The sequence below is a fragment of the Pteropus medius genome, unplaced genomic scaffold (genome assembly GCF_902729225.1).
Source record: "Pteropus medius unplaced genomic scaffold, Ma_sr-lr_union100, whole genome shotgun sequence".
Taxonomy (NCBI): Eukaryota; Metazoa; Chordata; class Mammalia; order Chiroptera; family Pteropodidae; genus Pteropus; species Pteropus medius.
Window position 1 is genome coordinate 28,615,431 of NW_024355205.1, and position 24,538 is coordinate 28,639,968.

Genomic DNA, 24,538 nt, shown 5'->3' on the forward strand with positions numbered 1-24,538 from the left:
TTAAATGAGGATTTATAAATAAGTATATCTCTGAAACCTTTCTCCCTACCCCTTTTCCATCTTATGTTAACAGAATGAGTAGGAAAAAAAGAGGATTTGTTTGTAGATGGAAGGATGGGGACTATTTTTATACAAATTTCACACTGCTTCTTAATTTTGATTCTCAATTGCCTACTTGGGAATTTGTTAGTTTTAGACATTCTGTGTGTATTGTTTTATTTGGTGAGGAACAGAGAAAAAGGACATGGGTAGAATGGACAAGGGTTCTCAGTCGATAACCTGTTTAGTAAACTTTTATCTTACTTTGGGATTTCTGGAAATGGTATCCACTGAGAAGGAAAAATTGCAAGTTGTCTGGAGATAAACTATTGTTTCTAAATCTTCTAAATCACGACTATCACCTTCCTCAGGGCAGGTCACCAAGAGGCCTTGCATACTGTCTTTTGGTCTTTGTATAAAAACGAAAGGAGAAGATTCTGAAAACAAACTTCCAAGACATTTTTTCCTATAACTCTGATAAATTCTGGATGCAAATGAGAATCCATTCTGGAAGCTTTGCAATCAGATATTCTTAGAGTTTATCACAGAGACAACCCGAATTGGAATTTCTGAGCGTAAAACCTAAATTTTTGTTTTTCAAAGCAATGATTGAGAATCACTGGTCTATGGAAAACACATCTATTTGCACTAAAGAACAAAGGCTTTCATAACTTCAAGTGAAAAGGTGGATTGAAAAGATCTGGAAAGAGACAACACTAGTAATAAGAGGTCCTAGAAGGTGCCTAAAATATGTAAACTAAAGTGACTTTACATGAAAGGGGATAAAGATCAAAGAAGGTATTCCAGGATAACGCACACATGCCAATCACAAATCCGACACTGCTTATGCCCTCTCTGCTAACATGGAAATCAGAGGAATATTTACTGAAATTGTAATGTCGCAAAGATGAGACAAATGACAGGAGACTCTCTGTATGACTCATGAGCCCACAGCATGTAAGTCACTCCTATGGTGATAACAAGAGTAGGTGCACAAAAGGATTTTCAAAAGAGTAGAATTGCTTTAGGGTCATCAATAATATTTAAAGCCACGCATGGTGAGGTCTTGTTAGCTAGTCTCTTGCATCACTGGAGCATAAAGGGCTAACCTGCCAGGGTCAGTCAGAAATCCAATTTTTCACTTTAGTCGTTAGATAGTGTAATTGCAGCCAAGACTACGTCTTGAAAGGGAACTGGACAAGTTTGTGTCAAGGTATAGACCTGGACACTGATATTTAAAATATTATTTCTGGAACTGAAAAAGAAACATTAAGTCACCTGAGTTTTCAGCTCTTCACTTGAGCTGACGTTTCTTTTTAAATTCCATTATGAAGGTGTTTGATCACCAATGGAGGGCATAGGCTTTTTTTTTTTTTTTAATTTTGATATAGAGTGATACACAAAACAAAAAGATCTAAAATAGGACATCAAAAACAAAGTGTGGAGGGAGGAGTAAAAATATAGTTCTTTCAGAATATATTTGAAAATAAATGCATATCAGCTCAAAATGGACTGCTGTAGATATAGAATGTCATACATAAATCTCAAAGTAACCATGAACCAAAAACCTACAAAGGATAAATTATACAGACAGAAAATTAGTAATAAAATAATGGCCTTAAATGCCACATTAGACATATATAAAATTTTTTATCCAAAAACTTGGTAAAATTTTAGTTCAAGTATACATGGAAAATTTTCCCAAATAGATCACTTGTCACACCACAGAACAAGCCTTAATAAATTCAAGATGATTGAAATCATATCAAGCATCTTTCCAACAACATGGCCTGAAACTAGAAATCAACTACAAGAAGAAAACTAGAAAAATCACAAACATGTAGAGACTAATGAACATACTACTAAACAACCAGTGGATCAAAGAGGAAATCAGACAGGAAACCAAAAACTACCTTGAGACAAATGAAAATGAAAACACAACTTTCCAAAATTTCTGGGATACAGCAAAAGCATTTCTAAGAGGGAAGTTAGTAACTATATAGACCCACCTTAAAAAACAATAAAAATTCCAGACAAACTATCTAACTTTACACCTAAAGAAGCTAGAAAAAGAAGAACAAACAAAACCCAAAGTAAACAGAAGGAAATAATAAAGATTGGCATGGAAATATTTGAAATAGAGATTTTAAAAAAACAATAGAAAAGATCAATGAAACGAAGTGCTGGTTCTTTAAAAAGATAAAATTAGTATACCTTTAGCCAAACTCATCAAGAAAAAAAGAGAGCCCAAATAAATAAAATCAAAACTGAGAGAGAAGTCACAACCCACACCCCAGAAATACAAAAAAAAAAAAAAATTAATAAAAAACAAGCAATTATATGCCAACAAGTTGGATAACCTAGAAGAAATGGATTAATTTCTCGAAGCATACAACCTTCTAAGTTTGAACTGGGAAGAAATAGAAAATCTAAACACGCCGATTACTAGCAATGAAATTGAAGCAGTAATCAAAAAAACTCCCAGCAAAACAAAAGTCCGGGACTAGATGTCTTCACAGGTGAATTAAGCATGCAATCCTTTTTTTAGAAAGCAACCGTTCAACTAATTATTTGTATTATTATTTTGTTGTAATAAGTGGATGCAAATATTCATTTGATATGCCTCCATTTTAATGTTAGAAGAGTATTGTGGAGATGCAGTGAGTAAACAGCTAACAGGTCACTTTTCATGCAGAAAGAACTCTTCGGTCTTCCAGTTACACTGTTATTTGGTGTTAAAAAAAAGTCCTCGTTCCTGACTTTCCTACCTCATGCCTGGGTCAGTGCCTTCTGATTCCTCCTTTGAATTTCTCGGACATGGAAATTAAGAAACAAGTATAGTCATGGATCATTGGCCTGTCATCTTTGATTACTCTCTAGGATCCAGGTGTATGAGAAAGTTCCAGATAAGAATAAAGCCAACAGCACCAAAGGTGATGCTTTTTAAACAATTGGCTTTGTAATGGTCTGTAGACTATGTGGGACTGAAGCTCTGCCTTCTAACAGTAGTACGCTTTATAAATGAAAGTATTGCATTCACACAATGATTTTTTTTTTCTGTATGTTGGTATTTCAACTAAAAGTTATTGAGGGATTAAGGAAATGTCACATCAAGATAAATGTCAGTTTTTCAAACAAAAAGTATAATCATTATATAGGAAGCTTTCTAACAGCTCTTTGCAAAACTTTTTCCTAAGAAACATTACCTTCTTTGGATTTTGATACCGTACACGTCTACTGGACTGATAAGGTGCTACTGACCTAGGCAGTATTCCTAGGAACTAGTTCTGGCTCTACTGAAGTCATTTTTAATGGCAAAAAAATACATCACATCACACACACACTAATCTGTAATAATGTGGCTATCAATACTATTTGTACTGATGGCATGTTCCCCTTAATAGCTTCCATTAATATAATTTTTTAAAGATAATGTTATTATTCCTAATGGAATTTTATTAAATAATCCTTTGACAGCATATTATTAACTTAGATTGATAAACAGTAAAAAACCCAGCCCTTTCAAAAATATTAGGTATCTCTAATGGGGATGGTTGTGAGTACCTACTAGTGTTCTTGATTTTGCAAGACCCATAGTGTGGGCATCATTAGTACCACTGCGACTTTTCGAACTTGAAGGACACATGATAGGATTTCATTTCCTGGCCCTTTGAACTTTGGTGGGGCCATGTGCTTGTCTTGGACAAGGAGATGAGAAAGATACTGGCATGTTATTCTCTGGAGATCTCACTCCCCTTGACAGGTAATTAGCATGGTTATCAGAGCCCAAAACAGCAGTTTTAATTCTGAATAAATAGAATTTTCTGTTTTCCACATACTGGGGGTTATGTAAGTGCTCTTGTTTATGACTTTGTTTTGATTGCTAGGGAATTGAGGGTCAAAATTCTGGGTCTTCTATTAGCAACAAAACAGGAATGTATGATATATATTCTATATATGCTAAAGTCATTCAATTTTATGTTTTTCTAACCCAATTTCCCCGTTTAGACCAACTCCTCTCCCTTTTTAACAAATATTTATCGTTCTGTTTCAAAATGTATTTTTTGAGGCTGCTTCAAGTCTTTATATAGTAAAGATATAATAAATAAATAAATTATCATGGTTGGGAGAAGCTGAATAATTTTATTCCAGAAAGAGAGATAAACCATCCAGATCTGATGTAGCTGGATTGGGTTAGAGTAACTGTGAAGGCCTCCAACAAAATTCTATTCATTGTTAATCACTCTATGTCCCTGAAGAAGCAATTGTAAGAACTCGAAAGAGACTGTGAGGGTTAATTTTATGTGTCAGCTGACTGGCCATAGGGTGCCCAGGTTACACATTATTTCTGGGTGTGTCTGTGAGGGTGTTTCAAGATGAGATAAGCTTTTGAACTCAGTGAAACCAATGGTCCTGGACAATGTGGTGGCATCATTTAATCTACCAAGGGCCTAGACAGAACACAAGGCAGAAGGAAGAATTCATTCCTTTTGTTTCCTGCCTGACTGACTGTGCTGAGGTATCGTTTTTTTCCTGACCTTGGACTGAGATTTTCATCATTGGCTCTTTTGGTTCTCAGGCCTTCAGACCTGAATTGGAATTATGCCACCAGCTTTCCCAGGTCTCTGGTTTTCAGATGGCAGATTGTAGGCCTTCTCAGCTTCTGTGGACACATAAGCCAATTCTTCATAATAAATCTTTCTCTCTATATAAATATATATACACATCAATAACCAATATTCCTATTGGTTCTATTTCTCTGGAGAACCCTGACAAATCCAAAGACCAATATCCAAAGACTAAAAGTCCTGCCTACTTATGACATTTCATTCTGTCTAGATAGCATAATCTTTAAACCAGCAAGAGAAAGGTTGCTGATATGTATTTGAAGGCTTTCTCTGTATTATGCTATTTATGGAAATGCCACATGACTATTCTGTTGTTTCAGTGGCTAGGAAATAATTACTGTAATCTTTTGTAGAGAAATTAATCATCACAAGGCAGAATTAAAACTCAATGCCAGTTGGCTCTTGAAAGGACAATTGTTATGGTCCCATTGTTATCAATATACACTGGGACACGGTTATTAACAATGGTGGCCCTACCTTGGCCCAGCTATTTTCTGAGGTCTTTGTAACAGAACTCTAATGCCCTTGTTCACAGTAGTATCGACTGTCCTGGGTCTAGCTCTACTACTTTTGGCAAAGACTATCTCCTGGATTTAGACAGATGAAATTACCACATACAGCCTAGCCACTTCAAGGCTACATTTTAGTTTGTCTTGGGAGTCCTCATTCAATGCTGAATGAAGATGACCATGACAGTTTTGGGGATCTAACGCCTACAGTTGGTGACAGAGTTGGCCTCTAGGAGATCTGGAAAGTCTCCAGGTAAAAGTCTTCCAACACATCCTGGTTGACAACCTGATCATTTCCCAGAAGGCAATGCAGTGCTGTGGAGATGGCAACAGAAATACCTCCACAGACTCTCAGCATCCATTGCTAAGGGCAATCCATACGTCACGAATAATTGCCATACTGCTGCTATCGTGTGAGCAGTCTTAAATTGCTGCTAAGCAATTTGGAGATATTCTTGTAATATTTATAAGGTTTTTGTTACTGCTTATTTCCACTGACAAATAAGTACCTTAGAAGTTTATATCGACTAACTTGAAGGGTATGTCGCCTTTTATAGCTTCCTCAATATCAGGATACGTTCTAACCATCAGACATAGTTTCTAGTCAATAATTTCAAGTGAACAACTTCTAAATGTGTAAATTGCATTGTAGCTAAAATAATAGTTCTACCTCACAATATTGATAAGTTAGTTCAGCATAGGAAAAATATGAAACCAGTTGGAAAATATCAAGCCTCGGAGCAGCAGTTTTAAGAAGGTTCCAGCCCCAGGTGCAGCTCTGTCCTACATGACGACTGTGGTATTTTAGGCTACATCTATACCTTCCTCTGAGCAAGATACTCCTTTGGCCATGAATATTTAACGTTATCCATCAGTAGAATAAGCTAGGCACAAGTAGGCCTTTGGATCAGTCTTTGTTATTTGTGAAAAAAAAAAAAAAAAGACTTAGGCTATATTGAATGATTAAAACTCACATCTATAAAGGAAAGTGTGGAATGTGTAGAAAATAGCATTAGATCTCAGAAGACCCTGACATATTAAAAAAAAACTGTCTCCTTATGAAGTAGGCTGAATAATGGCTTCCTAAAAATGTCCACATCCTAACTTCCAGAATCTATTAATGTGTTACTTTACATGGAAAAAGAAACTTTTCAGATATGATTAAGTTAAGAATATTGATATGGGAAGATTACTCTAGATTTTCCAGGTGGGCCCAATGTAATTATCAGGATTCTTATAAGATAGAAGCAGAAGAGTCAAAAGGCAGAGAAAATGATGTAAAAAATGAAAGCAGAGGCAGGGAAAAGGCCATGCGACGTGGGGCCATAGCCAAGGAATGAGAACAGCCTGTAGAAGCTGGAAAAGGCAAGGAACTGGCTTCTCCCTGAAGCCGTCAGAAGGAACGCAATCCTGTCAACACCGTGATTTTAGGCTTCTGATCGGAACTGTAAGAGAATAAATTTGTATTGTTTTAAGACACCACATTTGTGATCATTCGTTACAGTAGCAATAGGAATCCTGTATATTTCATTTGGTCATCTTCCCATGATTGTGGCACATGAGACTGCACAACTTTGCTATATTAATATCGAGTGCATGTATCAAGAGTAAAAAATGACTTTTTTAAAGTCGAAACTTTCTAAATTTCCCTGTGTCCCCTCTGTTCACATACACATACCAACCCCACGCATGTATACAGATACGAGCTACCCATAAAATGAGTCTAGGGGTTGCCCTTTCATTGAAGGATGATGCTATATCATTTATAAAACCCAGGACACTTTCCTCCGGCCTCCAAGTAAAATCAAAGAAAAGCAAAGGATATTCACAAAGCGTTGGTAAATGCAATAGCTGTATTACTTGGAGTGACTTTTAGTCTCAATTCCTATATAACCTTCTCTCTTTAGAGGCGTGGCCAGGAGGAGAAGGGAAGCTGATGCTAATAGGTATTAATAAATGGAGTAGAAACCAATGGGGCTTAGTTTAGCTTCAGAAGATAATCTTTCTAGAGGAGGCAGATTGCATCTCCCAGGTGCACAACAGAAGAGATTATGTTACTTAAGGAGTACAGACTGCTGACAAGAGAGTAGAGTGAAAAAACAGATTTCCCCTGGCAGAACGAAATAGGCAACCTGGCAGACAGAGAGAGTGGAGCTTTAGGAGGATTACATGAACCTAAAGAATAAACTCTCTGCAACATCCAGGGAAAACTGGTGGAAAGATGATATGTAAGAAAGACTATAGTGAAATAAAGTTTTAACAGCACGTACTGAGAAAATCTAGAAGCTCGAAGGTTAACAAAAAATACGTTAAATGTATTGTAATCTTTTTTTTTTTTTTTTTTTTTGCTTCTTTTATAATGGTGGTACTAAAAACTCTAACTCAAATTTGCCTGAAGGTAACCTTTTGAGGGAGAGATAGTCATGCAGCCATTAAATTGCGGTCTCGCCGGTCTCATGAGATTTCCATAGCTTAGGAAAGTCATCTTGATGCTGGGTCCTGTTCCTCAGCCTTTTTTGGCTTTTTAGATGACTTTATTATGCCACCTTATCTGATAACCATCAGGCTCAGCAAATAATTATTTGTTTCTCAGTGCATTGGAACCTCCAAAGAACTTTTAAAACACACCAATGTGCCATTCCTAAATATTCTGATTTATGTGGTCTGGGGTACGTTCTAGATATTGATATCTGTTAAAAGCTCTCCAGGTGATACTGACATGCAGCCATGACTGAGAACCGCCGATTTATAGTAACCAAAGTCATATTTTTAAGCCATAACAATAATGATCATAGCTACCTTTTTCTGAGCGCTACAACATGTGCATTGCTATAATAGGCTCTTTACATACTATTGGGAAGAAAGCGTTATTCTAATTTGTAGATTTGAAAAATAGAGCATAGTTATGGTATTTGAAGCCAGATTTGATTTCAGTCCTGGGCTCTTTGTGCTATATTAATTTATTAATTCACAACAAGAGGTATACGTGGCAGGAATGTCAATAATTTTCACAAAGTCCTTCTGGACCTTGAGAACCCAAATAAAAGCACATGGTGTTTGGTGAGAGCAAAGTTAGAACCACAGGAGCTGCAGCTTTATCTTAAGACATGAATCTGCCAAGCCAAGAGAGCTTGCCCATACTATTTTTGAAAGAGCCTCTTGTCCAAAGAGCAGGACCCAGGTGTGCAAGGTTGTGCCTTCGATGATGGCACAGGTACTGTGAGGAGCCTCACTCTTCCTCCTTTTGTCAGAAATCCAGACTTTTTTTTTAATTAAAACATTTTATTTATGCCTACAGCACCTGGTCTTCCTAGGTGGTCTCCCATCCAAGTACTAACCAGGGCCTACTCTGCTTAGCTTCTGAGACGAGACACTGGGCTTGTTCAGGGTGGCATGGCCATAGACCATGGATGGTGGCTCCACTGGGGCATGAATCCAGGACCTTCTGCGTGTAAAGCAGACGTGCTAACCACTACACAGTGGAACCATGTCCAGAAATTCAAATTTTCATTGTTCTTCTACTCAGCATCTCTTTAGACATTATATTTAATTAGATCCTAACTTTAAATCCCTTTGGTGATGCTCAGGAAGGATTTAATCTCAATAAAGTCATCTTTCATCAAGAAAAGGCAGTTTGTAAAAAAAAAAATAGTAACTTTTTGTTAAAATTATGTAATAGACATAATAATATTTTTGTGTAGTAATGTTATAATGCCAATGGGCACAAGATGTGGAGGACTTTTCATGACATATTCAACAATGTGTCCTTTATACTTAATCAATGAGGGGGTGGGGAGGATACTCAGGGATTTCAAACATGAGAGGGATAAAGTCAGATATTTCATTTAGAATGAACAGCTATGTGGAGGCTGAGTGGGGAAGAGGAGAGGGAGGGGACTGGTGGCAGAGAGATCAATTGTCCTGGCATAGGACGGAGACGATGAGAGAGGTGGAGAAAAAGAGGCTGAATCTGAAACATTCAGAAGGCGGGATAAAGCATTTGGTAACTCGTAAATAGGACAGATGAGAAAGAGACAAGTAGATTCTTCAGTTTCTGGCTTGAGTCATTGGATGGTATTTCTAGTCACCAACAGGGGATGGGAGGAGAAAGTGGTTGGCTGGAGGAAGGATGAGAAGGGAGTGTGTTGAGTTCAGCATGGAGGTTTAATGACATTGAATGAGTTCTTCATAAGGTCGGGAGACTTGGTAAGTCAAGCTGAGAGGAGGTTTGGGAAATCTGCTGTGATAGAGAGTAGGAGGTGAGGCAGTGATAGGATTGGGAAGCACTGTATCTCCTGGTTCTGCCTAAACACAGCACCACTAATGATGATGATCATGATAATTTTTAATGTGGAAAATTTCACACCCCAGTGGTGGGCTTAATGCCTTATAAACATTGCCACATTGAACTTTTCGCAAATCAGCGTGAGGTATGTACTGTGATATTCCAATTTTATAGGTTTAGCAAATAACAAACCACTAGGTATTCTACTAAACCATCTCATTTAATACATTGGAGTTTTTCATAGTATTTTGTTCGCCCTTGACCCTGGCACATAGAAAACATCTGATATGTGTTAGCCAAATAAATGGTGAAATCTACATCTTACAGGATCACCTTTCTGATGGAAATGATTTGGCTCATGGTTGTATGAAAAGGAGGGCAGAGGGATCCTTTTGGTAAAATCTTGCATGTTTGAAGGATTGAAGAAGCAGATATGGTTACTATAGCAAAGTGGTTTTTAACCTACTTTAGTCTTCAGGCTTCTTTAGAGAATCTGATAGAAGTTATAAATCTTTTCCCCTGAAAAAGACACACTAAGGGGCATGAACATCCCCAAAATGTTCAATAAAGCTGAGGTTCACTGATCCTGCTGTAAGCTTAAGACATGCTTTGATATACACATCCTCAAATTCTTTAAATTGAGTTCTTCTAAATTTCCTCCACTTTTATTGCAAGAATAATTTCTCTTATTGCCTATTACAGCCAAATTTTGATATAGCTGGAATTAAGCATTAGAGCAGTTCTGAGGCATATATGTAATTTTGATTTCTATTACCAATTCAGATTAAAATAAATCTAAATTCTTTTGCAAACCTACTTTTTGGAGGTTTTTGAGAATCCTCGAACAGGCACATTCTGTACACTAAAAATATGGACAAGTTGTAAACTCCTTCAGTTAATTATTGGCTATCCATAGAGGCCAATAAATTCTTGTGTATATTTAATAACATACTCATATCTATGAACCACTCCTTACAACCAAACTATGTTCTCAGGAAATGTAAATCAATTTTAATATCAGCCTGAGAGGAATCTAATTAGGATGAGAATGTGCTGCCAAAATAATTATATAATATACTACAAATTATCATCCAGTTAGTATAAATAGAGATTCATCATTATTACATTCTCAGGATTTATCCAAAATGAATGAGCTTATCATTAGTTAACTGTTTCAAAGTCTACCAAAGGATTCTAGAAATTTTAAAAAAGAAAGAACTGCTTAATTATTTCCCTATTTATTTGAGAACCTACTGAGTATAAGGCACTGTGTAAATTCTTTATGTCTAGATTAGTAAGGGAATCTTTGGTTGCTTGCATGCATGGAAGCTCAGAGCTGAAGGGACCTTTAGCAAGATCAGAATCCAACAATCCTATTTTACAGGTGAGGTTAAAGAGCAATCAACAGACTTGCTCAAAGTAGCATATTTAGAGGGTCTAAGAAACTCAGGTCATAGGCACATCAGAATTCAGTTTGAAATTTTAACTTTGTCATGAAGTGTATGACATGGAACCTCATTTTTCTCATCTGTAAAAAGGGATATTTTGAGAGGATAAAAATATATAATTTTAGTTAATTGCATAGCATATGTTGGCACCTAGTCAGAATCAAATAAGTGGTAATTATTTTATTGGATAAAGCAAAATTTGCAACTGGATCTCCCAACTTTCTAAGACTCTAGCCATGTTCTCTTACTGCTTTAGAAATTAGCTTTACAGTCGCCAACTAATTTGTAGGCACTGGAGAGCTATACTCTTAACACATTCATTTTTAAGGTCTCTTTTTGCCTTAAGGAAGCAGAGATTTAATTTTTTTGTGTGTTTTCACTTGTTTATCACCTTCAATCATTGCTCAACAAATATGTGTTTAATGAAAGAATGAATTTCTCTATTGTGTCTCTACCACCCTCTCTACTCGACCGTGAGACTTTTCTAAATAATCAACATTTCTTGAGGACTTATTAAACTAGAAATTATTGGGCATTTGAAAATAAAATGAAATATCCACATTCAAGAAGTGCGAAAGTTAACTAAAATGTGTTCCAGGTTCCACTACAGCGAGATTCAGTTGACATCTTAGTTTACGTAAAGGTAGCAGGATAGGATACTTTTTTTTCTCTCTTAAATCCTGACATAAGTTTTGACCACTTGCTGGCTCTGTGACCTTGGGGAAATTACAAAATCTCTCTGAGCTCTCTCTGTTTCTTGTATACAGCATTTTCTTGTGAAAGTTAAATGTGTGATGCATTTCACCTGCTCAGCACAGTGCCAAGAATATGTAAGTGTTCATTAAAAGGTGGCTCCTAGGATCTTCGGCCTATTCTATGTGTTTATGATTGGAAATGATGAACTTGAAAATCCAACTTAGTGGGTGCAGGTTCCAAACACAGGTTTGCAGCCTCTTAGCATATCGCAGCCCTACTGCTAGGCTTGATGTTTTCTGTCCTGGGAGATGAAGACCGATGGTTCTTCTATCCTGTGATAACAGGACATGAAACCCATCTAACTGCCTCTGCTTGCTCTAGTCACAGCCATTAGGCACAACTTATACGAAGAAAGAATCAATGCACAAAATTATTTGATTAATCAACATCGCCATTGCACTTCCCAGCAGAGGGAAGCCAGGCATTAAAAAATACATTTTCTCCCTGGCCTTGTTTTTATGTTAATTGAAAGAAAAGAAATAAAATAAAGAGCACACGAATGTTGACAGGAGAAAATGCAATATAATTCTACAAAATATTTGGTACTAAAATGTTTTATGGAGACTAATGGTTCAATTATGGCTTAATATTCATTGCCACAAATATTGTGTTTGGGGGAGGGGCAGGGGTTGGTGATTCCACTCTCCCGCTCAGGGTATTGTCCCAGCCCTGATGCAGTGTTCCTGCTGGATGGAGCACTACAGTATCCCTCCCTCCCCATCAGAAAACCATGAGGATTCTATCTACTGTGCTTGAAATAGTGACCTGCTTCCTCAGTCTTATTATAGGATTCGAAAGTGACTATGGAGTCCTCCAAGAGGCAAATTTATTTTCAGGAAGCGGAATCGTAGGCTCAAATATATTACACTTCTTAATAATACAAAACTTTAGGGGTTGAATAAACGCTTCATTTTGAGGAAACTGAGGCACAAGAGGAGCAACTTGCTCAAATGTGCTTGGTAGAGTTGAGAGAACAGCATACCGAGTAAGGTGGAAGGAAGGTGATTTTGGAGATGACTTACTGAGGACTTGTAGCACAGTTCTTGGACCATTCGTTCACCCATTTAATTATTCTACAGAGCTGAACTGAGCATGCACTATGTGTCTAATAATATAGGAGGTGCTGGGGATTAGGGAGAACAAGACAAATAAGGCTCTGTCTTCTCGGAGCCTGCAGTATAGTAGGGGATATGGATAACAAAGGAGTCAACATCCCAAATTAATTATAGATTTTTATTGGGCTTATAGAACCACTAAGTAGAGTGCAAGGTCATAGAAAATGAGAAAGGAACTCATGCTACTTTGTCTCTTAGAAGATATTTGTGAAGGCTGAGGTCAGGCTGACTTTGAGAGTCACTGGCAACTGCAAGTACAGAGACAGCGAAGCGGGAAAAGAATGTTATACTACCTGACAGGTGGAGAGCCTCTGAAATAGAGTGAAGGAGGCCGGAGGCTGGCAAGGAGGCTGGAGAGAGAGGCTGGGTCAGATCATGCAGGGCACAGATTTTTGAATTAAAAGCATGCTCAGCACATGGCAGATGAAATGATTACTATCTCTGAGTTTCAATTTTCATTTGCAAAAGAAGGATAATACGAATCATATCGATGTGATTGTGTCGATTAAAGGAAATGGTTGCTTATTACACAGCATGGTGTCAGTCATTTCCTATGTAGAATTTTTCCTACCCTGTGCCTCATCTTTAAATGCATCCCTCAGCAGCCATTCCCCTGGTAGAATCACACTCAGGATGAGTGAGAGAGAGCGCAAGTGTGCTGGGCAATGAAGAACAGGCAGGAGCATAGTGGGACTCAGGAGAAGTGGGAGTGAGAAGGAGCAGGGGAGCTGGAGTTTCCACTGAAGGAGGTTAGAAAGAGGGCAGCATTCTCGCCAAGCAGCAGGATGCCTGCTAGGTGGTGGTGGCTGGACAGGGAGAGACTGAGAACTCCACCTGACTTAATGGGTCCCACGTGCATGCTGCTGGTTGTTGGGGCCATTCTCAGACTGTGGGAATTCACAAAGGCAGTTCGTTCATGTGTAGGACCTGGAACTCTGTAGCTTAATCAAGTCTTGACATTTGAATTTCTAACGAATTTGGGGGAAATAACGTTTCAGATTCTCATCATATAGCACTTGTTCAATATGAAAAGAAATAATTACTTTGCTGGAGTGATTAGCATGCCCAAGAATAACTATAGACTTTTCCCCAATTTTTACTTTTAGATAAATGTCAAATATCTTCCTTCCTTAAAGCGCATTTGATTTCTTTTTTTCTTAAGAATCATTAAAAAGTGGTAAGATATGATGAAAGTTCAGGGAAATGCAAGGAATTAATGAAAAAATGTGCATGAAAAGAAAGCCAAGTTAACCTGGCAGAGAAGATGATCTCAGCAGTGATTTTTGTCATCAAAGAAATAAAAGCTATTAACACTAATTTCATCTAAAGGAGACCGGCAGCAAGTGGTGGTGTTTTTCCCAGAAATTTCTGGAAGTCTACTTTGAAATGAAGTGGTTATCCATTCTGAACGGGAGCCTTTCCCAGTTAAGTGGACTCGCAGGCTCTGAGAGGTGGTCTGGGGACCATACGGCAGCCTGGCTATTCAGAGAGTGACGTGTGAGGCACGTAACCCTCCTGAGCTTCAGTTTCCTCAGCATCGAAGTGGGAATATTAAATTTATCCCAGGTAAATTTGAGATTGCGTGAGATGACACATAGGATGCCGTGCAGTGTCATGTCATTGGCACCGGGTAGGACCCTTAGTAAAGGAGATGAGTCTCCTTCTCCTTTTCTCTTTTCTTTTCCTTTCTCGGGTAAAGAGAACTTGGCTGAGTGATGGCTGGCAACTCCTGACTCAGCTTCCTAGAGAAGCACTCAGCAGACAGCTGCAGGGAGGGTCTCTGCCATAGCTTCTACGGTTATTGACCAGGGCTAATGGAACAAGTTAAACTGGATCGCAAAGAGTACTTGGACCCCATTTTGACTACAATAGAAAGTTCCGGGGTCTTTAATATCACTTTTCAATCATAATACCCTCTTAGAGGACCAAATAAAGCCCCGTTAAGCCAACCTGAGTCTTCTGCTGTGATTTCAAAAAGAGTGATTGTACTCTCACGTGCAGTAAGGTAGGACTTTTGTGTTGAAACCTTTTAAAGGGTTTTCTTCCCCTCTTCAACACGTGCAGATCATTAGAACAAAAAGTGGGTGAACAGTCTCTCTTCCCTCCCAAGCCTCACAGTCAGTCTTACCACCAACATAATTAAGAAAAGTAAACACAAGATAAACCATGTTAAAACGGAGGATGCAGGAAAAGGGTCTGTGACAACAATGGCTAGTGCAAAGTTTAGCTAATCCCACCGCCCCTTACCCTGCAGTGTTTCCTGGTAGAGCTACTCTCAGATGGATTTGGCTTTATTTTTTTAATGCTCTTTGAATGATCTAATGTCTATGCTACCAGGAAAGAGCCAGTTAAATCAAAGGCACAATATATCCACATTTATAGGAATAGAGGGAAAACTCTAGCAGCCCTTGCCCATGGCCACCAGGTCCTTCTCTTGCCTGTTTCAAGGCTGCCCCGTGTATGGGAGAGATGGCCAGTTATGTGAGCCAAATGGGTATCTAACCAAGAGAAGCCTCATCAGCAAATCCTTCTCTTAAATGAGATGGAAGTCCTCAGCCTCTGTTATAACAGGCTCTGTGAAGGGATGTTTCTTTGCATTTTGAGTGCTGCCCAGAAAATCTGGGTGTTTTTCCCAGTTCTGGTCCACACATTAATGAACTATTAAAATTCTTAAAAGAAGCCTTAAGTTAAAGGGCCACTGATTGTATTTATTTACTTTTAAAGTTCTTTAGCTGTTGACATCACTGCAACATACTTGCTCTCTTTACTGAGAGATAATGATAATATCTAAAGATTTACTGAAGCAACTACAGTCTAGAAGTAACGGATATTTTCTGCCTAACTGGAAGAGAAACCGTTCATAGTGAAAAAAGCACCTGGTGGGATAAAGGAGGCCAAGACCCAGTTTCCAGCTGTGTGACTCTGGAAAAGTTATTTTACCTCATCCACAGTGAGAGGATTAGCCTTGATGATGTCTGGGATTATTTTCAATGACAGCTTTAAATAGATCTTTTTTTTTTTTTGGTGTAATCATTCAGGAGCTAATAGAGACATCTAGTTGGCTTGCCTGATTCTCTACTGTCAGGGCAATTAAAAACTTTGAACTCAAGAGAGATGATCTTCAAGTATAAGACACAGCACTGGAGAGACAAGGCAAATGACTGCTCTAAAAAAGCTCCTGCAAATGATTCAGAAATTCAAAGTTCTGCATTTGTGTGGAGGGGTTGTTCTTCTTATGAAAATGACCCATTACCAGTCAATCACATAGCAATCCCAGACCATTTAAACTAGGGAGTGCAATAACAGCTTGTGTCATTTTAGATAAAGACATTGCCTTATGCCGCAGTAACCACTTAAATTAAATATGAAGAGATACCTATTAGGCCATAAAAGTAGAACCTGGCTATTTTTTCTTATTTCTCTCGAATTCAGTCCCCTGATTTTTAATTAATGCTCCTGTTTTAAACATCTAGATAGCCTTTCCCATTGTCTTTGGCTATGCCAGAATTTCTCAACCCCAGTGCTATTGATATTTTAGGCTACATAGTTCTTTGTCGTGGGGATGTCCTATGCATTATTAGATGTTTAGTATCATCCCTGGCCTCTAACTACTAGTTGCCAATAGAGTGCCATTGTCCCCAATATGACAATCAAAAACGTCTCTAGACATTGCAAAAAGTCCCTGAGGGGGTAAAATCACTCTGGGTTAATAACCACTAGTCTATGCTTTATCTTTTTCTGAATTTTGACTTTTATTTCTTAAGCATAAGACCAATGCTATATCCTGAAGTGCTCAGAAATTATTACCCTGTTGTTATTTTCCTCAACATTACTAACTTCTTTTATTTATATAAGATTTCACAATTTATCAAGCATTTCCACCCACATTATCCTGGGAGATTAACGTGTGACAGCTCATTGTCTATATCACATTAGAAAAGAAAAGCATATTTTCTGCGACTTTCCCTATGTCCCTCTTCACTCTGCTTGGAATCTGGCATATTTGACAAAAGAGGTCTTACTATGAGGTAGATGTATTTAGGACAAGCTAGGCATCGTGCAGATGAAATCTGGCTCAGTCTTTTCATATATATAGATGCTTAATCTATATATATGAAACAATATCCTCTCTGCCTCTCTGCCAGAGGGCTCTCCACACCTCCCAATGTGTACACAGGTCCGTGCGTCTACAACTATGTGTTGACAGGTGGCTTTAACACGGCCACCCAAATTCCCTGAACCCTTTGACTCTTTAAAGGCGTTCTGAGCACAGCAGTCTTTAGCCTAAACTGGACTGCTGCAATTTAATCATGCCACACTAAGTGAAACCAGACGGCATTTTTGAGATACAGAAACGAACATTTCTCCCCACACTCCACCTCCTCCCAACCCCTCTTACCTGCTTAAGGATTTCGGCGGCCGTTTCATGTGAACAATCAAATATCACATAGAACTCCTTGCCCTTTTTCATTTCCTTGAGTAAAGGCTTGGCATCTTTGTTCCCAGAGGGCAGCTGGCGAATTTTGATTTTAATGTTATATCTGGAGGGAGCTTTGATGAGCTCTTGCAGGCGAATTAGACCTAGAAAATGACATCCAATCATGCGACAGACTGCTCTGTCAAGAGAATACTTGTTTATTGCCATTTATAATCACACTCATATCATTCCCAAGATGTATCAAGAGGCCGCCTACCTAAAGGTTACACCATTGACTTCTCATTTGTCATTCCTCTATCTGTGGCAGATTATGCTGTATTTTCCTTTTGTGGGTAATGTGCGGCTGGGAAGCACAATTTTCCCAAGTGTATTTTGAATTTATTTGGAATGCTATTGTCTTCTCCAGCTTGCAGCCAACATCTCAAACTTTTAACAAATTAAGTCTATAACTGTAAAACTTTTAAAATAAATAGTTGCTGATGCTTCTAAAGGTGCATAATGCAATAGATACTCTTATTCACTTAAAAAGCCAGCAGAAGACTAGAATTCCTTTGGGCTATAAACCCTGTAAGTCTTTCATCAAGTATTTATATATAAAATACTCTTTACTAGTTAATTAGTTGTGTTGTTCCATATAATCTTCGAGTTCCTGCCATATAAACTACTTATAAATGGCTCATTATATTCTCTTTCTAATATGATTACATGCTGAATTGGGAAATCCTTTCTTGATTAAAAAAAAAAAAGATGTAGAATTTTTAGAGATCACAATAAAAGCAGAAACAAATTCTTTAAAAATCCACCAATGATCATTGTAGGAAAATCTGTACCAACTTGACGGAGAATGTTTGATTTGCCACAAGTATGAATCTACTGAGCTGCACCATTTTTTAGCAGAAGTGCTTTACTAGGGCAAGAGAGACAGCTATATAAAACCACCATTTCATTTCCCCTAGTGTTAACTGGTGCTTGCTATACCGCATGATGTTGCCTCTCAGTCAACAACTCCCATTACTTTGGAGAATTGACTTTTTTTTTTTATTACACAGTTCTCTGCCTTCAGGATTTGTCAGCTTTAAGTAATCAATAGAAAATATTAAGCTTTATCAGTATTCAGATGGAAATGGTGGTATGTATTATGCAAGATCCAGCATGGATACCAGCTACTTCTGGACTTCATGCATTTCTTTCATTTTCTTTTTTTATTTATTTAGTTATTTTCCCCCAGAAGCCACTTTTTTTTATGGCTCACATGTTAAAAGTTTCCTCTAATACTATGTATAGGTTTGGTTCTGACGTACAGTAAATTTGTAATGAAGCCACTCTTCAGAGTCAGATGGGAGGAGGCAATGGAAGGGGGAGTTGGAGAACCATATGAAGATTTAGAGCTCATTATTCTTTTTTAATTTTTTAGCATAAAAATAGAAATTGTTAGAATGATAGCCTCCCTGGACTCTTGCTTCTTTTCAAATCAATCAGCATGGCTGAAGGCTCTCAAGTACCAATAATGAGCCACTTGCCCTCCTCCAGATCACTTGTCCTGAGCCACTGATGGGTACTAAAAATGGATGAAACACAAGCACATGGATGTGCATAGTTGCTAATCCTCACAATAATCCCACGAAGCAAGCATTATCATCTTCAAAGAAGAGAATCAAGGCTCAGAGCAAAGAAATAGCTGGCTGAGGGTCACAGAGATAGGAGGGGCCGAAGATTCATGTTGCTGTCTGTGAGCCCAGCTCTCAGCCTTTCCCCTTCACCGCCCTGCCTTACAAATAGAAATTGTTGGTGCTGAGGGAATAGAGTTTTGGATTACTTGCTAAGATAGAGAAAAATTAGAAACGGGGACCCACTCTCCTTTCTTCTTTACTCCAGGCTGTTTGTGTCCCACTCCTGTTTTTCCCTATCACTCTCCTTCTTTGCAGTCACATACTTTTTTTTTTTTTTAACTTGGGCATGACGACAAGAGAGGTCAATGCGGCCTTTAAATAAAACGGGGGAGAAAACACTTAAGAAGCGCACTTCATATGCTTCCATGAGCTGCTCTTTTGTTCTTTGTGCAATGGAGCGTCGGTCTTGAAGCGAAGTACGTCTTTCTTATCATGATGACTTACACGTTTATGGCATTTAAAGTTGAATACGTTTTCTCTGTCTATTCGTTCATGTTTACAGAATAACATTTCCTGGATGCTCATTAGATGCCAAGACCCATGCCAAACGCTGGGGACAGGACACACACCCACTCTTACTTTGAGGCGCTCACAGCCCGATAGAAAGATTTTATCCCATCAACTCATGATGTGTTTGCGGCATCAATTACTCCTTAATTTTATCAATTACAACGAGCTGAGGCTGCTGGAGGTTGGAGCAACTTGCTCCAGGTCATATGAAGGCTGTTGAGTGGCACATAGGGCTTCAAGCCAGGTCGACCTTTTAACTCCCAATCTAGGGCTCTTTTCACCACATCAGGGACCCCTCCTGCAGTTTAGATTTCAGATCAACTAAGCAACTGACTGAATCATGAGATAACTAGCTATAAATAAATAACTGCAGAAATAAACAGAGAAAGAAAACTTTGGATCAGCATAAAGCCTTCAACCTTTATTTGGCTAATGAGGCTATTAATAAACACTGCTCTCTCCACCTCAGAACAAGTGACTATGCACTTTTATGATTGTTTTATGAAAGAAAGTTATTTTAATACCAATAGAGTAGAAAGGAGAACAATCTAGTCCAAAAGGCCATTTTCTAATTGGACAAAATTTGTCTTTGGGAAAACTCACTCCTAAGTCCCTAATGTTCTCATTTTGTCTGCATGCAGGTGAATAGCCTCAGGACAGAAGAAGGTCAGAAAATTGAAAGATTACTGATCCAGGTTTGGGGAAGAACCATGAGCAAGGAACAACAAGGTTTACATTTTTCTTCCCCTAGCAATTGATTGCTTTAAAAAAAAAAAAAAAAGCTTTCTGCCTTCTAGCAAAGTTATGAATTTACAATTCAAGCTTTTCTTTTAGTTCACCGGTCTAAAATTGAAACAACTTTTTTTTTTTTTTTTTCCTTTTTCTTTTTTGCATTTCGCATTTTGCTGCAATCCATCACCCCGTTGTAAAGGATAGTTAAAAACTATTTCCTAAACGAACAGTTTTTTCAGGGAAAGGACATTGGTTTAGGCACACCTCCTCACTATGCTTATTGTCCTTCCAGCTCTGGCCAAGGGAGTGTGTGCTCCCAGGATCAGACACCAGTCAGAGAGCAGGAAGGGAATTTACAAAGCTGAAAATGGTGATGTGGGGGTGGCTTTCTAGCCCACTGTGGTGGAGGGACTTTAAAAATAAAATGCAGATAAGGAGACACCAACGAACCCAAGTGAAGGGCATTCTGCAATAAAATTGAACTAGACTCTCCTTAAAAATGTCAAGGTCATGGAAGACAAAGGAAGGCTGAAGCGTTTTAGGCCGAAAGAGAGACTGAAAGGACGGGGCAATTAAATGCAATGGGCAACTCTGGATTTCAAACAATGTCGTGGGGATAATTTTTGATATAATTAGAGAAAATGGAAATACAGAGTGTGTCTGTGGGGGTGGGTGTAGTCAAGTCTTCCTTATTTTAGAAGCATGTTGTCAGGACCAGATCCAGCAGAGATTTTGTCTGTGTTTTGATCAAGGCTGACCCAGCAGTCTCGATCAGCCTTTTCTTGTGAGGGGAGAGTTTGAGGACAACGTGGGCACAGATGGCTGTCCCATAAGGGTGGGGGTGGGATAAACTGGCTCTGGGTCCCTCTAGACAGGTGAAAAATGCCAAAGGGCTTAAAACATCTCTGGCCACAAGCACTCCAAGCTGGCTCTGCCTGTGCCTGGGACAAAACCATGCGCTGGAGGGACATGGCCACTAGGAAGAATCCCCATGTTTAAGCATAACCTGCCATGGGGCTTTTTGGCCAGCAAGCGCCAGCCTCCCCTAGCCCCAGTCATCTCTGCAGAGTTTCCTTTTTTTTAAAACTATTATCATATTCATATGTGCCGATAGTACTGTATCAGTGTTAAGTTCCCTGTATTTGATCATTTTAGTGTGGTTATTTCAAGGAAGGTTCTTGTTCTTAGGAAGTACACTAATATATTTAGGGATGAAAAGCTCATAATATCTGCCACTTATTTTCAAATGGTTCAACAATACTGCTACTTATTATTATGTTTGTTGTGGTTGTTTTTATATTGAGAGAATCATATAGCATTGATAACTGTTGAACCTAGATGAAGGGCACATAGGAGTTCATTGTACATTTCTTGCAACTTTTCTCTAAGTTCAAATCTTTCTAAATAAAAAGATAAAAATGTGCAGTTGTAAAATAATACAAGAGCCTCCTTCCTCCACTCCCACCTCCAGAAATGCAATTGGAAGCTGCTCCTTCGGGTTGCGAAAGTACTTTATAGCGAAGAGCCTGTTTATTTCACGTGAGTTTGAGCTGGGCTCTGCATATAGAGATAACTTTCGAAAATGTCAAAATGGCCAATTCTAAAAACTTGCTTTGGCCGCCTACCTACTCCGTACTCAGGTATGACAAAGAAAAATGCTGATTTGTAGGCACATCAAGTGGGAACCTGTGGAGCATGTGGATGAGAAAAAAAGAACGCGCTGTTTTCAGCAGGTGTTTAAAATTTTCCATAATGTCTCTTTAAATAATAATAAACGTTGCTGTTTACATTGCTCCTTTTTATGAAGGATGCTCTACACCATTATAGATAGCTCAGTAAACCTTAGAATGGACCTCTGAGGTAGATAGGTGTCCGTGCTATTTTACAGTAAGGAAAGGGATGCACGGTGAGGTTAATTGTTTGGATTGGCCCTGAAAATGAGTCACAGATTCTAGGAATTGAGGGGACCTTAAAGGTCAAACCCTGAATTGCCGCATGAATCCCCTCTAGGCAATTGCTGCCGAAACTTCTCCACTTGAAAAATTCTCTACCTCACGTTGCAGTCTAATTCATTTCTGGACAGCTTTAGTTATATTAATGAGCATCAGTTCAAAAGAAAAGTACCTAGGTTTTCTTAAGTCTTAATCTAATTCCCTGTTCATTAAACCACACCAGTGGGTTTGATGCCATGAAAATGAATGTAATAAGCCGTTGGGACCCGAAGATAAGATCGCACATTTTAAATGTTAATTTTTTCTTCATTTGAACTTAGAAACATGCAAAATGGCATTCCACAAACTTGTTGATATATTAATATACCCAAATCTAATAGGATTCTTAAAGGGATCTATGGACCCTCCACAGAGGAGGAAAAATTAGAACTGAGAAATGGAAATGGGAGAGTGAGTGAATTACCTGGAGAAATACAGCCCTTTTAAGTGCAGATCTTCATACATAAGAAAAGTGCATCAAAGAGAGACTACGCTCAAAAGAAAAATTGTGTCACTTGTTTGCAAAGTACCTCATGGAAGAATCTAGTCAAAATATTTGATATTACCTGTGTTGCAGTTAGCTCCACCAGCATATTTTGCCCCCAAATTCTGGCTAATATCAATGGTAACTAAAATAAATATACCTGGCATGCAATATCTGAAGATTAATTTCCTGAGCAAAATTCTGAAAATTTGAGTAGGATTCTGATCAGGAGACTGGTCTGTGTAAGTATGAAGGGAAGAAAAGAGTGAGAAGAGAGGAAAAGAGCAATTATAATTTATAATCTTGTTGGTACTAAGTGTCCAGGATCTTCTAGTCCCCCATTCTTTCCGGTGGAATTGTGAAAAGGCAAATAGCAGAAGTTTTTTGGCTAGTAGTTAAGACAACCCAGTGGGCTGAGTTACTGATGGTGAAAAGATTCACTTATTTTTTATTGGGTACCGATCATCCTTCATTTTGGCTTGGTCATCTATGCGAAAATGTTAATTTTCTTCAAGTCCAAATCGTAGGCCTCTGTCAAGATTCTTGGTTCTGGACAATATATTCTAGCTGTTTTCTATGGGAAAATAGGGAAAAATATAATAAATGTAACAAATCTAAGTCTCTATTTAAATATAGCCATAAGAGCAGCTATTTCATTTATTTACAGAATGGTTGAGCATATTAAATGGTTTAATTATACAAAGTAGTTAGAAAAGTGCAAGGCACATAGTGCTCAAGAATTTGGTTAGCGTGATTTTTGTGTTTGTCATTTCCCTTGGGCTTTCTCCCTGGTTCTTTCAACCACTGCATTTTTGAGACTATGTTTCAAGTGAGAGCTAACAGCTCTTTATTATAACCTGTATGTTAGAAATCTCAGGGCTCTGATGTGTTGAGAAAAATGACTTCAGACAACCACGGATGAAAAAAATCTTAAGGGCTATGTGTTATGAATTCAGGGCTAGAGGCATCTGGCTAGAACTTATTTCTTTGGTGGCCTCATATAGTCTCGTCGATATGCTTAGGAACTCTCAAATTCGTATCTCCAGCCCCTACCACATTCCTTCAGACTCATATGTCAACTACCTACTCGTCACCTCCATTTAGATGGTTAGTAGACATTGCACACTCAGACTTAACATGAACAAACTGTTGATACTATCCTTAGTCTTCCATACTAGCTCTCTCCTTTGGATTAGGCCAAAAAGCTCAAAGGCATCTTTGACGCCTCTTTTTCTCTCCTGCCCAGCTTCTGCTCCTTCAGGGCATTATGTCAGCTCAACATTCAAAACATTTCCAGAGTCTGACCTTTTCTTAGTCCTCTATTGCTACCATCACTTTCATCTCTTGCTTTGATTTCTCTAGGAGCCACTTGTTTTTACCCTTGCCTCCTTATATTATAACAGGCAGAGTGGTCTTTTTATAATGTGAATCTGATCATTTTGCTCCTCTGCTGAAAACTCCAACGGCTTCCCATTTCATGAGATGCAGAAGCTCTTCCAGTGGCCTACAAAGCCCTCCATGATCTACAAGGCTCTCCTCTCTGACCTACTCTTCCACCATGCTTCCCTTCACTCTGATCCAACCACACTGGCCTTCCTGTTTGTTGTAAATAAAGTTTTATTAAAACACATCACATTTATTCACTTACATATTGCCTATGGCTGTTTTCTTGCTACCTCAGCAGAGCAGAGTAGCTGTGACTGAGACCCTGTGGCCCATAAAGCTTAAGCTATATACCATCTGGTCTCTAGAGGAAAAAAAAGTTTGCCAGGCCCTGTTTTACAAAAATGGCTGTGGCTACATTTCACTAAGTTTGGTCTTGAGAAAGCAGAAACTGCTGAGTATCCTCCACACTCCATTCAGTGCTCAGCTTCCCAGCTCATTTTGATGCGTGTGAAGGAATCGAAGCCAGGCTTCCACCAGGGGTCTAATG

The 24,538-nt window shown here is 38.5% G+C and overlaps 1 protein-coding gene across 9 annotated transcripts in view; it reads right to left on the reverse strand.

Moving 5' to 3' along the window:
* GRIK1 (glutamate ionotropic receptor kainate type subunit 1) overlaps positions 1 to 24,538 on the reverse strand; it is a 336,286-nt gene that overhangs the window by 99,157 nt on the left and 212,591 nt on the right. For all 9 annotated transcript variants that reach the window (XM_039857657.1, XM_039857663.1, XM_039857662.1 and 6 more), the window contains one exon: positions 17,180 to 17,361. In XM_039857657.1, the coding sequence (XP_039713591.1) occupies positions 17,180 to 17,361 (182 nt within the window). The remainder of the gene's footprint in view (positions 1 to 17,179; positions 17,362 to 24,538) is intronic.